At 44.6% G+C, this 14,955-nt stretch overlaps 1 protein-coding gene across 2 annotated transcripts; it reads right to left on the reverse strand.

Moving 5' to 3' along the window:
* Window positions 1-7,199: 7,199 nt before the first annotated feature.
* On the reverse strand, window positions 7,200-14,498 carry TENT5A (terminal nucleotidyltransferase 5A). Of its 2 annotated transcripts, none has more exons than XM_032104904.1 (3): window positions 14,400-14,498; window positions 13,088-13,595; window positions 7,200-12,074 (listed from the first exon to the last, which is right to left on the reverse strand). In XM_032104904.1, the coding sequence occupies exons 2-3, from the start codon at window positions 13,508-13,510 to the stop codon at window positions 11,295-11,297; spliced, it is 1,203 nt and encodes a 400-aa protein (XP_031960795.1). In that variant the 5' UTR covers window positions 13,511-13,595; window positions 14,400-14,498; the 3' UTR covers window positions 7,200-11,294. The 2 variants fall into 2 exon arrangements, with proteins under 2 accessions (XP_031960795.1, XP_031960794.1); XM_032104903.1 differs by lacking the exon at window positions 14,400-14,498 and adding an exon at window positions 13,796-13,965.
* Window positions 14,499-14,955: the final 457 nt, after the last annotated feature.

The raw sequence follows: 14,955 nt of genomic DNA on the forward strand, positions 1-14,955 counted from the left end.
TGATGTCAGCCTCCTACTGTGTAGGGAGTCTGACCCATGAGCTATCACTGGTGTTTGGGAAAGTCAGCTTGGACCAGTACGAGGACATTCTCTGTAGTAAACTGGCCATACCTCTGATTAGTGAACCAGCCACTTCCCAAAAAATCAGTGGGGGTTTTGTTTAGATTTGCCAATTTTTTGCTTTTACTATGTCTAGGAAAAGCTGGATCTAAAATTATTTGTCTGAGCCTAACCTTTCCAAACAAGAATCTTTCTGTCTATTGCACAACCAAAATGAGCAATATTTGAAATACTTTTTTAAAAAAGGGTTATCCTTCTGGTCTTTCTTGGCAGGTTATTTAAACTATGCCTAACAAATGGATTCATTTAGAAATCCATATGCCTTTCAGAAAGTAAATACAGTTCATGTTTGAGTAAGTTCTTATATCTGATGCCAAGCTTTCAGGGAAAATGCCCACTAATGTTTATCACAACATCAGAGACATGAGCCAAACTTTTGTCAATGCACCGCATTATACTTTGGGGTGGAAGGAGTGGAATTGTGTATTTAGAAATAGCTCATATTAGGCAGAAGTTTTACTGTGAAGATCTGCATGGAGGAGATTGCCCACAGGCTACCACCTCTCCCAACTGGCAGCATGACACAGTGCAATGACCTGGCAGGGGGGCAGGATGAGGAGTTCCAGCCCTAAGTCTGAATTTCTTGCCTTTTGTGGGTTTAAGCCATATGTGGACTCACCTAATTTTTGATGGATGTTTTACAGCTGAAATATAAACCCTGAAAACAGGGAATGATGATGAAAACAGGGAATGATGATGAAAACACAGACTACACCATGACCACAGTCCACAGCTCTTCTGGGAACTGCCATAGTCACAGACTTACAGCTGAGTTTCAAATATTCTATTGAATTACAGAACAGGCTGTTATTAGGCTCCCCTCCCCTTGACCTCATTAGATACAGTGGTTTGCCATCATTAAACCTTCTTTCTAACAACTTTTGTCCATAAACTGCTTAGCATATCAAAATTTTCCAAACACTGCAATTTGATATATTCAGGCATCAATACACATTCTGTGAGACTGTGTGTCCCAGGGTAATGATTCCCTTCTATCAGTTTAGGGCTGGGACATTGTAGATTTATGACAGTGAGTATTATGGGGACGTGGATTCACCAGTTGACTGGTGCAGGCAGCCCTGCAATGTGATCAGTCTTTGCTTGTTAAGGAAGTTCCTGAACCTCATACATTAGTCTGGTAGTCAGCCTAAAAGGAAAAAAAAATGGTATCACCTTTATAGAAATAAAAAGCAATAAGCACAGTCAGGACACCCACTCATTTGGAGGAAGCTCAGTTTCAAGAGATGCAAATTATGGGCTCAGCTTCTTCAGCAGGTTTTCTACTTGTGGCTCTGCAGTCATTTAATGTTGCTGCATGCTACTCCACAGTTGGTCCATTTCACCTCCTGAAGTGATTGCAATTCAAGAGGGAGGGAAGAGAAATGCACCTGTGTCTGCACTGACTGTAGAACTGATTTCAGGTCTCTGACAAAAAAGTGTCGCAACAAGTACACAGCTTTTTAAGAGAGCAACTGAGTTCAGTTATTCATGAAGGCAAGCTGAGATTATGACGACAGGCTTAGCAGGTGAACAAATTTACAGAATTCCATAGTATTTCTGAAAATTGCCTCTTTGAGAACACTTTTTGCAGGTTATATTCCATTTCTTAGAAAAGCAAGAGACTGCCTTAAACAAATTAGTTAACTTACTGTGAGATAGCTAAAGGAAAAAATAAGCTCATTGAAACCTCCACATGGAGAAGCTCTAAGGGACAGGACTTGCACAGGGGTGTTTGCACAATGCCTGGTACAATGGGTCCTAACCTGGTCATGCCCTTTGATTGTTACTGCAGAGCAAACATTCGACAACAAAGAACTAGCAAGTAATGCTCAGGTCAAGCTCAGCTACCAAATCTGCATTGTATGTTCCCTGCATGCCTCCTCAAGCATGGAGGCTGCTGCTACCACTGCATATAAAGACTGGCTAGAGCCAAAGGAGAAGTCTATGGACCCCACAGCTTCTGCTTAAGTGTCTGATGCATTGGCTGGAATTTCATCAGATGCTTCCTGTCACTCATGGATGTTCCCACTGCTGTGAGAGGGCATTTCTGTGGTGATGAAAAATCTTTATCCCACAGGAAAGACTATCATGAAAATATCTGCAGACATCAAAGATGGAGCTTTTAGCAGTGAACAATATCTGCTGGGCACCTTTCTGCTGTAGAGAACACCCTCTGAGCAGTCAAAGAACAGAGTTTAAAGAGCACTTCCACATGCATTGGTCAATAATGTGCACCCATGACAACTAAAATGCAAGTAATGCACCAGGGGATCTATGGCAAATATGTCTGCCCACAAAACTCCACAAAACAAATGTATCATGTTCAGCGTTGAGCCAATACTGTGTGTGCATTTCTCAGAAAGATTGACAATAGTTCCTACCAGCACTGGAAGGCCATTTTTCTCTCTTCTTAGTAGATTACCTTTGGGATGACCACCAGTGCAGCCCTGCAGAGTCTCTGCTGCCAAATGCATTGTCTGCATAAGAGCAATAGCAACAGCCTGATCCAACTAGATCAGGCTGTAATTTTCAGATACAGATTTTCTGCTGGGGGAGCAGAGAATGGCACATGGCAAGCTGTAAGACCCTGGTGACAAACCTGGGGCTGTCTGGGTTTGGGTTTGGAAGAAAACTGATTCGTTTCAAGTTCTTGGAACTTCTGTGACTTTTTAATAACTTTATGAAATGTGGTATATGTAAAGAGCTATGACAGCTGTAACAAATGAGATGCTGCTTCCAAAGTATCTAACACACAGCACAAATGCCTCTGTGTGACCCCACAGGGGTCCATTACTTCAGCAAAAACAGACAAGGTTGGTTTTGCCAGACTAGAAAATACAGCCTTAAATATTTGACATTATTGGTGACAGAAGGTTGGGAAGAAATGAAAAGCATGTCAGAAAGCTCAATCTACAGAAAATGTGCTATTCAATTTTATAGTTCCATAAAAAATGGAAAAGAACCATTCACAGCTGGTAAGAAGGAAGCCAAAACTCTTGGTTTCGCTTCCTCCACTGGCTGACATTTATAGGGTTTTACTTATAAACAGCACTTACATAAATCAGTCAAGTCATAGTTTACACCACTATTGCAAAGCAGACAACAATCATGTATTTGTTGCTTCCTAAACAAAAAAGACTGAGGTGAGGAACAAGAGGTGCAAATCCTTCTTCAGTGGGTAATTTAACCCAAATCCAAGTGCCTGGTTTGCAAAGTGTATGAACAGCCTGCTGAAACCCAAATAAAAGACTTCAAGCTGAGGAAGACCATCTCTTACTAGTTTGCATGCTGACATTTTTAATAAGTGCCTTGTAGTGCATTTTCTCCCTGATTTAATCATAATTGGCTTTTTGCTAAATTTTGAATTAATATAACTATTATTCTGCACTTCCTGAGATGTTCAAGTAACTGTATAAGGCTGTATGAATAATTCCCCTGTCATGAAGTACTGCTAGTGGACAGCTTGGTTGGAAATATTTCTGAAGAGCATTTCACAGGACACCCAGGACACCTGGTTACACAGAGATATTCCACTCCTCTTGCTGAAGCTCACCTAATGACCCATCTAGCACTGACCTTACCTCAGTAGCTGTCAAACACTAGTGACCAGCAGAATTACTGACAGTCGGAAGAGGAGCATGTGGTGCTGGTCCCTCCTTCTGCTGCAAGAATCAGGATGAGAAGGCAGCAGAGAAGCAAGCACAGAACAGCAATGCAGAAGTGAAATTGTGAGAAATTACTCAAGGACAAAAGATTAAAAACCAAAAGGACTATGGCTTTATCTTTTCCTCAAAGCATTAGTTAAATTATGATTGGATGTAATTACAGAAAGATTTCCTAACAATTACATTTCCACATCAGAATGTACTGCAGGAACTCCACAGATGTCTTGGATTGAGGGAATAAGCCAAGGAAGTGAGTTGTGGTTAAAACGAAGGCCATGCAGTCACTGCAGACATGTGAATCCTCTTCAAGCACACATTCACTAAGAACATATTCCCTGAGAGAAAATTATCACAGAACCATGTACATCTCCCTCAGGAATGCTTGTCTTCCTGCTACAGGCACCCCTCATCAGCTTTGTTCAAACTGCAGAGAGGCAACCACATACACACACAGATGAGGATGAGCTGGACGTCTCCAAAGCCCATTCATTGTCTACTGTCTTTAGCTGTGACTTTAGAAGGAACTCCGTTCTACACCCCAGTAGGGAGGCACTCTAGAGGAGAGAGACCCAGTGTAGGTTAGATACAGAGAGTTTCACTTTTTAAAACTGCTGGCTGTTCTGGATTCCTCTGTTTTCAAGAAGAAAAACTTAACTCAGAAGAGTTGTTCACTCATAAAACTTGTTCACCCCCAAGTCCAACAGAAGGAAAAGTATGTTTAAGAAAAATGTTCTCTTGATGAACAGCAATTTATGCCCTCAAAGCCATTATGGGAATCTAAGGAATGTTTTCACTATGGAGAATATTCATGTTGTGCACACAATATTTAGGTATTGTGTGTGTTTAGGACATCGTTTTTTTCCCAAACAATGCAAAAAAGAAAATTTTCTGGCAAGTACCATCATTGCACATCCTGGTGCAACAGCCACATGAAATAGTGAAATTTTGCATCCACAAAACACACTCTTTGGACAGCCTAAGGCTATGTAAGTATGTAGGAGATGAGCGTGTTCATGATGGCTTCTCAGGCTTTTGAAGGGTGAGTATTTCTTCTCTAATATACAGATTTTGATTTTGTGCTCTTGGTCCTTGCATGCAGACTAAAGCCCCACTGCAGAACTGCTTCTGACACACAGCTATTGATATTCAGGGCATTGCTGCAAAACTACACAAGCTCCAATGCAAGAGCATATAGCTGCGCTTTGCCTAAATACATATAGCCACATGCACTGAATTTTACTAAAAACACATAAATAAAAGAGAGGAGGTTGCTTGGTGGCAGCTTCAGGAAGGCATGACTAGTCCACACAAACACTTGGGGAAAAGGTGCATGCACCTTCCACAAAACTCTGCGGAGGTTTCACAGACAAGAGCAAACGGCCTCAAGTTGCACCAGAGGAGGTTTAGGTTTGGATATTAGGAAAAAATTCCTTCACCAAAAAAGTTGTCAAGCATTGGAACACACTGCCCAAGGAAGTGGTGGAGTCACCGTCTCTGGAGGTATTTGAAGATATGTAGATGTGCTTACGGACATGGTTTAGTGGGGGACTTGGTGGTGATGGGTAAACGGTTGGACCTGATGATCTTAAAAGTCTTTCCAACCTAAATAATTCTATAAAAACTAGAAACTCAGCTTCATTCCTGGGTAAAGGGGTTTCTGCATAATTTTTTTTTATGGCAATAAAATAAATATGTGCTGCTGCAGCCAAGGTAAATTGCAGATTGTAACTTATCTTGATAAGTGACAGCTTCTCTGATCTGACTTATTTTAGCAGGGTGAGCAGAAGACTTGAGCTATTTCTCCTCTCCTACTGTAGCCTATCAGTGTGTCCTCCAGCTTTCCACTGTGTTGCTGTTCAGGTGATTCCCCTTGTCCCACTTTACTTTTGCCCTCCCTCCTCTTCAGTACTGCACACTTCCTCCCTCCTGAAAAACACAACATTCTAAAGTGAGCATTCAGTTGGCTCTGTCTGCATCACACTCCTCCTCAGCTGGGGAAAGAGGACTCACAGCACTCCAGACACTCAACTGGCTCTCAAAAAATCCCCCCAAATTTAAGCAGAGAAATAGGAATTAACTCACTTTAAAGCATAAGAGCATCCATCTGGGCTTTGATTTTGAGACACAAGCAAAGGCATTTGGATTTAGATGATTTCCAATCTCCCAGTTTCCATCTGTGTCTTTGGGTAGTTGCCTTTGTCAAACTGCCTGAAATATTTCCTAACTGAGCAAGTTAACAGGAGGAAAAGCTAGGCCACCTGCCCCTCCCTTTTCTGGCAGTAACATGGGAGGAAAGGAGATGCTGTACTGACAGGGATGCTGAGTGCATCCCCCCCTCCTGGCCAGGCTGGTTTCAAAAGACGTACTGTGCAGAAGACACCCGGCATTCAGCAAGGGGGTTGCTTCTGTGCCTGGAAAAATGAGCAGTGCCACTAACATGTTTGTTTGTTTTTTTTACAGAGGAATACAGGTTCACTCATCATTACAATAAGCATATTCACGCTCCCACTGAGCCAGTTTGAGACTTCCAAGACCAGCACGGTGTATGAATGAGCCTAGTAAGAGCTACATACTGCAGAGTCTCAGCCAATGTTTTTCAAATTTGGGTCAGTCTGAGGCACGATGGCTGAAAAAGTATTGCCACGAGCATTGTAAATTAATATTTTATATTCCCTTGAAGTGCTTTTTGAGGAAATTAGCCTTCATTACTGAGGCATCTCTCCTGTAAACATAGAAAACAGAAAATACCTTTGCTGACAAGGACAGCATTGTAGGGCAGGGAAGAAGAGTAAACATTGAATCTGCAGGAAGAACTGGACTGATTCAGCAGCTGAATCAATCAGACACGTGCATCCTTTCTCCCCAGCAGCTCCCCAAGCTTCAGGTCCTGCAGCACCCCACCCGCTACAGCTGGCACCATCTTTACACCCAGGCAGCAGTACACCATTGCCCCCTGGACCTACCAAAAAGGTAAGGTGGAGACATCAGCCCCTACCAAATATACCTCAAGGGCAGCAGGACCCCCACATCCCTGCCAGCATGGTGGTTTGTGGACGATCACAGCCATCACAAAGTCCCAGTCCCGCGATCTCAACTGGGAGGGCAGCGAGGGTGTGGGGTTGCCATGGCACTGTTCCACTTTCGTGTTTCGGACCATTTGCATGGCCCGACTAGTGCTTGAGTGCGTATTTTTGGCAGTGGCTGGGGAGGTTCCTCTGCAGCTGAGTAGAGCCAGCCAAACTTGGCTGGCACGAGGCAGGGCTTTTCAAAATGTTCTGTGCTCCAATCGGAAAGCAGCCGAATGCTACTCTTCTCAGAAAAGTGCTGCCCTTGTCCTTTTTTAATGAAAGCGAACTTGGTATTCAGTAGGAGCAGGCCAGAGCTATTTCAGACACGGAAGACAGCAGACACAAATCAATAGAAAAAAATAACTTCTTTTTATTTACAAAAAAAATCCAAATATTGGATGCTGTAAACAAAATTCACAATCTGTTCCCTCTAGAGTCTGTTTTCCATCAGCTCTTTTTCTGTCTGTGACAAAGCCTATAGTCAAAATGTTCCAAAAGAGCAATCCAAGGAGCAGTTTGCTGCAACAGGATGCCTTGCAGAAGGCAACAGTTGTAAGGAAATTTGAGGGAAAGCAAATCTGCACAGACTCCTACAGACTGCAGGAGCCTGCAGTGCCTTTAGCCAAGCTGTCTTGAAATTTGCAGGCTTTTTTTTTTTTTACTATTTATTTTGTTAGCAAACCACTATTACAACAGCAAAACAGTACACTGATTTTCTTTCTTGCAAGGGAAATTCTCTGCATAAAGAAAACCATACAAAAGAATATATTCAAATAGGAGCTGAATATGCAAATACATTTTTTCCTTTTCTGTGCAGTTTTAGCTAGCACACTTCATTTTCTCAATTTAAAAAAGCGCCTTTTTTGAACCAGTAGGAGCTTCTGATGTGATACAAACCAAGCATTTAATAAGAGCTGTTTAGAGGATTTGTGTGAAGGCCTTTGTGCAAGATAAAAAATATTTTAAGTGCAATACAAGAAACTAGAAAAATATCATCTTTTTGGTCTTCTAATTGCCCTTTTATTTTTAGGAGAAATGTTCTTGCATTTGGGAGGACAGCTACATCTAAAGAAAAAAAAAAAGAAAAGAAAAAATCCCATTTAGAAGCTCTTGGTTGTTTCACGATCGCTAGGTTTAACCAAGTTTAGTGCCCTGTTGGTTAGCAGGAAATTCAGCTGTGGCACAAACAGTTTTACTGTAATCAGGTCAATGTCTTTAATCAGTTCAGCTCTTTAAAAGGGGCACTGTCTTCTGTAGCACAAGCTTTAACCTTACAGCTGATTGGATGGGATAGATCAAGTCTACAAAGCAAGAGCGTGGTATTAACTTTAAGAGTACCAGTGTGCTGAAGAGGAGGGGAAAAACCAGTTAAAAAGAAGTCAGACTTTATGGAGGGAAAGGTGTGCAAACCACAGAAATAAACCAGCTTTGAAAAGGGGTTCTTATTTTACTGTTGGCCTGAACTCATGCCTTCTTCCCACCTCTAACACCAGGCACATTTTAAGCTACCAGTCACAAATAATACAAAGCTCCACCAGTTCCACCACTTGATCATTAACACATGTAAAACAGATCTGGAATACTTATATAATATATAAAAAAACATATTATATATGTATCAAAATGCAAATGCCAAAAGGTGCAGTTTAGCTCAGAGCCCTGCTGTATGCACTATAAGGTAACTAACTGCTGTGAATCAAAAAAAACCAACCCACAATAAAATTTGAGCTGAGAGGAAGTATTTCAAAACTTTCTTTCAAGCAATGGCAAAAAAAAGGGTCCTTCAAAGGAAAACAACACTGTGTCATGTATTATCAGCATTCTGTGGTTGTGGCACAGCTATAGATTCTCAAACCCTTTTAAAGAGAGGATGACTCATTTATTTGCTGCAAATAGTTGTGGGAGAGAAGACATACCACATTACCAGCTGATCCTATTTCCCCAGCCCTCCCCTTGCTTCCGCTATCGAACCAGGAGCAGGAGGTAAGGGGAGCCAGCGGGCCAGGAGCGCTCAGCCCGGACCCTCCAGGAGGCTGGAGGGAACCTCACTGGGACAAGAGGCCACTGGGAGGCTGCAGCCAGCACCAAAGGAAGGGAAGGTGGGGACAAGGTCTGCACGTCAATGCCAGGAATGGCAATGGACCAGCTTTTAAGTTTCCTGAAGGACTCACAGGGAAGGTGCTTCAGTAAACAAATCGGGTTCCTATTAAAGTGCCTGCGGAGTGAAAAATACAAAGCGCGACAAAAATAGATGTACCTTACTCGCTCCATAGGGAAAATACACTGCCAGGACACGAGTCCTCTCCCTCTCCCTGCCCCTGACTCCAACGCCAGACCGTGCCTGTGACCAGGCAGGGCACAGACGGATTTCCTTCAAAAGCCTGAATTCCCTTTTTTTTTTTTCCTCTCAGAAAGAAAAAGCAAAATATCAGTCAAGTGTCACTTAGTCATTAGGTTTTCAAAGCCCAACAAAGAATTTAACACCTTCAGAGATGGCACTGAAGTGAAAACAGCAGCGGAGGTTGGTTTTTTCCCCCCTGCTGGTCTTTCGGGAGAGGAAATGAAAGTGAATAGTTATTGTTCCAATGTAAAGTGATTCCATTTAAATAAAGTACAGTACTAAAATTGTAAATGCAGTGTGACAACCAGATCAAAGATGTTTAATATTTGCATAAAAATATATATATATAATATATATATAAAATATAATTTTAAGCAATCGTGCAACACTCTTAAAAAGGGTTCATTTCACATTTGCTAAATTCTAGTGGTCCTGGAATGCATAATGCATTCTATTAAAAATACTCCTTTAAATATTAACAATTAGTGTTCAAATTACAAACTAATACAATATTCTTTAGTTGTCAGGGGGTTTAAATAAACCTATCTTTGATCCACGTTCCACTGAATTACACATCATGGAGGTATGCAGTCACAACATTAGTGGGTTAAATGTCAAAATGGCATTACAGTACAAAACAGTTAAAAAAAATCAGCTAGTCATATGTTTCTCCATCTGTGGAATTATTATGGCTCACAAGCAACTCACTGAATTACTGTAATCCTTGTTCTTGCAACCAAAGACATTATCTGAATCCCACCTTAATCCTGACTGGTTCATTTACTCCAAATTTCTCAGGTGTGGGTTAAAATTTCACTGCAAGGTGCCCACTGTCCTATGACATCCTGTTGCAAACTGGAAAACAAGTAGTACTTTATTTAAACATTCCTTAATTGCTACATTTTCCTAGACCACATTAATATATATTGTGTGTGTATATATATAGATATACACCAATAACATGTACATATATACACACACAAACATATATACACACATACACACACGTACCTAGGATAATAGCACACCGACAAAACATTAACTCTATACAGGTATTTGCCAAGAAAAAAAATAGGGCATTTCCTCCACCACTTATTCACAAGCTTATGGGTTGGTTTGCTTTTTTTTTATTCTTGTGTCCCTGATAAAACAAAATGCATGGTTAAACCACAAAACTATATTTTTTTTCTCACTTCAAATTTTATGAAGGCATCAGGCACTTTTGATTACTATTGGTGTGTACAAATATAGGAACATCTTTCTTCCTTTTACATATATATATATTTATATATATATACTCTACTGTATCTTCTTTGCTTGGATAACTTATTTGTGAAATCTTTGGTCCTTAAGTATATACTTCTTGCCACAGCTGGTTTTCCAGCATTCTCACATTTTTAAAATGTGAGGCATGCACACAGCTGGAAATAATGGACTTTGTCATCGTACATGTTTCTGTTTTTCTAACTGTACCAATCCACTACTGTTCATTTGGAGCAAGCTGTTTCTGGTAAAGCATTCTAGTCAAGCAAGCTATACATTCTACATGGTCAATCCATAGACGGCACTTGCTGCAAGCCCCAAATGAAGTAATTCCAATATACAATTTTATTCTGCTTATCTCTGCTTTATGCCTCTAACTTTTAACTCCTGAATATATATAGAATTGTTTTTTGTGAAGTTTTTTCTTTTGTTGTTTTTTTTTGTTTTGTTTCTTTCATATTCTCCCTTTTGCAGATCCCATTCTAGAGTAAGAATAAAAATAAAAGAAAATAAGGCTTTCCCACCTTCTCTATGCCAAAGCTATGGGAGCAGATATTGCCAACCCATATTGTCATCAAGCATTCCTCCCTCACTTATTTCAGGGGAAGCTGGTTGCTTTTAATGACAGGCCTCTTGTGCTCTGGGGTAGGATCCAATTATTTTGGGGTTCTTTCTTGATCATGCTCCCATTATTTATTAGAAGAACCACAAGCTTGTCCCAAGCTTGACAACTAGAGCAGATCGTCATTGCACAAAACACCCCATTTCATAGGGACCCGTCGCCCCTTCCTGCATCTTAGAAAATGTTCTCTCCACCGAGTCTACTAATTTCGGTTCTTAATTACAGGGCAGCCAAGTAGAGTATGTGTGCTGCTGGCAAGGGAACACCGTCTGAACCTGGGCAATGTAGTAATTGCTGAAGTTGGCATCTGCTACGTATGGGGCTGGCTGGTAATAACAGGTGACATTGGCCACATTGGGGATGATATTTTGCTCGGCTAGGACTCGGATGGCCAGCATGGTGATCAGATTCAGAGTCTGTCTCCTCTCATGCCCCATCAGGCACACTGTGCTCTCATTCACCACACCATGAAGGGTCATGAGATAGTCATACTTGCGGTCTTCTAATCCCACAAAGTGGTTCTGCAAGTAGGACTCCAGCTTTCTCTGCTGTTCGCCAATGTCTGAGAAGTCAATGAAAAACCTCGAACACATGTATCTCTGCAGGGATTTAATCTCAGATTCAGAGGCTGCCCTAAAGCCCCTTACCAAAAGGTTGCAGTACTTCAGAAGACCACCTCCTCTGATTTCTTCTGGGTTTCTGGTGGCAATTATCTTGTTGCAGAGGTGATCAAAGGCTTCCTGGAAATCCCCATAAACGCTCTCACCAATGATAGTTGGGTGAAAAGTTTCAGTCATCGGATTCTCTGAGCACTCATAAAAAAGCAGCAGGGAGTCCAGCTTGATTTGAAAGGAATCGACACTAAATTCAAACTGCCGCCTCAGAGAGTCCACAAATTTCAGCTCCACATTTTTGCCACTGTTGTTAGACAGGGAGATAAGACTCCATCGGTCTGAATCATTGCATACTTTTACCATTTTCTGCACATAAGCCTCCTATAATCAGAAAGACAAAATGAGCAAATCAAGACAAAGAAGCAAGAAATTTCTCCTTCACTGCATTTGCTCACCCCCTCCCAAGCCCCCCCCGCCCCCCCCCCCAGTACTTATTTCATAAAAGATTTCATGGAGCCTGCAGATACATACCAGAGAATAAGTGCTTAATGTGAGAGCTCAAAATGCTGTCACTGCAAGGGTATGACAGGGAAGGGTGTTCTGCTGGGACTGTGTCATGCAAGGGAAGCATATAGCAACCCTACTTCTTTCAGTCACTTCTTAATACATCTACAGACTAAGTCCATGGCACACCTGCCAAATATGCCTGCACCCATACACAAAAGGTCACTACTACAATCTGATAAGAAATCTTATTTATTGTTTTTCACTTCTCTATTCCCCACAGAAACAAGTTAGCAAATGATCATTCCCTTCAATCCTACCAGTGCAGGTTCCATAAATCTGCCCCATATTTAAAAAAAAAAAAAAAAAATCCCTCTAAAAATCTGAAAGGCATTTGGATTCAGCCTAATGAACTTAAGCGAAGTGTCTTCTAGAGGAGCGAATACGCCTCCCCACTGGGGCTCTTAGCACACCTGGAAGCATGCCTTGGAGACGGGGTTTCCTTCTTGTAGATGTTAAATCCATCTACGCTCCCCCTGCACCCGGGAACCGGGGCCGGCACACCGATCTGCCGCCGAGCCGGGCTGGGAGAGAGATGTGCAGCGCCTGGCACACGCCCCAGGTAAAACAACGCTCCCAGCAAATCAACCCGGGAGGGAGAAAAAGCTAATTAATCCTGAAGAGCGCCGGTCAGGGCACTTCACTGCACACTCCTCGGTTTTAAGCGTGGGGTGAAAAAATCGCTCGGGGTTCCCGTGGGTCTCGGGGGTGTGGGGGGAAGCTGCGTCCCTGAGCGCACCCCTCCATCCCCAGGGGGGAAGGTGCCCACTGTATGCAGGAAGGCGCTAACACCTGCCCGCTCCGGGCATCTGGGCAGAGGGCAGGTTTACCTTGAGGGTGAGAGGCGTGATCTTCTCCTTATTCACCCCCTCGGGTAAGAAATCCAAGAGGCAGTCCAAGACCACGTCCTTCACAGTCTGAAATTCGGCTTCTCCTTTGAGGTCTGCGCAGAAGATGAGGTCCAAGTCCTTGTAACCCAGGCCGCTGTCCTGGTGGAGGACGTGGCTGGCGGCCGAGCCGTTCAGCCGCACGTCCCGCAGGCCGATGCCCTTCTCTTCCAGCCGGCTCCGCACCACCTTGACGATCTGGCGGGGCTGCATGGCCAGCGTGGGGAAGTTACCGCGGCCGTGGATGGGAATGGTTTCGCTGAGGATGCGGTCTAGACGCTGCACTTGCTCCCAGCTCAGCACGTTGCAGTGCGCGCTCTCGCCGCCACCCGCGGAACTCCCGCCGGCCTTCTCACCGTCTGCCATGGTGAGCGGCCGCCGCCTCCCCGGGCTGGATCCAGGCACCGCTCCGGCTCCTCGCCGGCCCCCCGGGGCCCCTCTCCCTCCGCGCCTGACAAAAGAGGAGGAAAAGCCAGCGGTCAGCAGCTGCGTGCACCCCGCGCCCGAGCTCCGTTCCCCCGCGGCCGTCCCTTCCAGCGGGGGACACACCTACTGATTAGATTAAAAAAAATAAATAAATAAAGCGGGGGTAGGGGGAGAAAAAGCCCCCCGGAGCCAGGTAGTGCTGCAGGATAAGGGAAGGTGCCCAACCTGCAGCGCCGCTGCTTGCGCCGCTCTCCGCGCTCCCGCCGGGGCAGAGGCCGCCCCGCGCAGACGGAGAGGCCGCCCCGCACCGCCCAAGAGGCCGCCCCACTCGCTGCCGCCGCAGGCTGCCGCCGTCTCCGGAGCTTTCGTAGTTCTGGCCGGGAAAGGTCCCCAGTAGTTTTTATACTGGGCTTCTCCGCGCTTCCGGGGTTCCGAGTCACGGCGCCCGCGTCCCGCCCCCTCCATCTGCATGGCCGGCCTCGGCGGTGCCCCCGGCCCGCCCACACCCGCGCACCCTCGGGCCGCCCGCCCGCCCGCCCCTCCGCGCCGGCGGAGCGCCCAGTGCGGCCGTCCCGCACCGCCCCGCGCTGGGAGACCCGCGCAGCGCTGCGCGGCCTCCCCCGCACGGCTCAGGGGAGGCAACAAGTGCAGCACCGCTCCCTGCCCCGTGCGGGGCGCGGCCCCTCCCGCTCCTGCTGTACCCAGATGCGCGCCCAGGGGCACCCATCTCCGCGCTGCCATTCATTCCCGATTTTTTTTCTCTGCCTTTTTACTCCCCGCCTGCCCCCCCGACATTCCCGGTCATCCCAGGCGCAGCCAAACTTCATACCAGAGCGACGGAATTTGGCAAGGGCCCCTCTCCAAGCAGATGCCGAGGATCCCGGGCCGTGTGGTTTGCACTGCTCGGCTCCTGACCGAGATTTCCAGAGCCGCCTGCGGCAGCGCAGCGGCATCACGCCGTGCCTGCCCGGCTCCGGCCCGGCCCCCTCCCCCGCGCCCGCCCGCCCTCCTCGCCGGCGAGGGGAGGCAAATGACATCCCGAAGAGCACGGAGGAGCCGGTGCCTTCCAGAGGAGCATCCTGCCTATAGAGTACAACTTGGGTAACCGCGGAGCCGCAAAAATAACGTGGAAGACAAGCATATTATATAAATATGCCCATATATTTTATTCGCAGTTACATTTTCTTTTAAATAACGATGGATGTATCTGATTGTTTTTCACCTGTTACTTACATACACATACACATAGTTGTTATTTAAAAAACATATAGATACTATATGCATATAGATACTATTTAAAAACAGATAGATACTATTTAAAACATTACATACTATTTAAAACATTACATACTATTTAAAACAGACTTAGCGCACGCACCCGATGC

Source organism: Corvus moneduloides, chromosome 3 (genome assembly GCF_009650955.1).
Source record: "Corvus moneduloides isolate bCorMon1 chromosome 3, bCorMon1.pri, whole genome shotgun sequence".
Taxonomy (NCBI): Eukaryota; Metazoa; Chordata; class Aves; order Passeriformes; family Corvidae; genus Corvus; species Corvus moneduloides.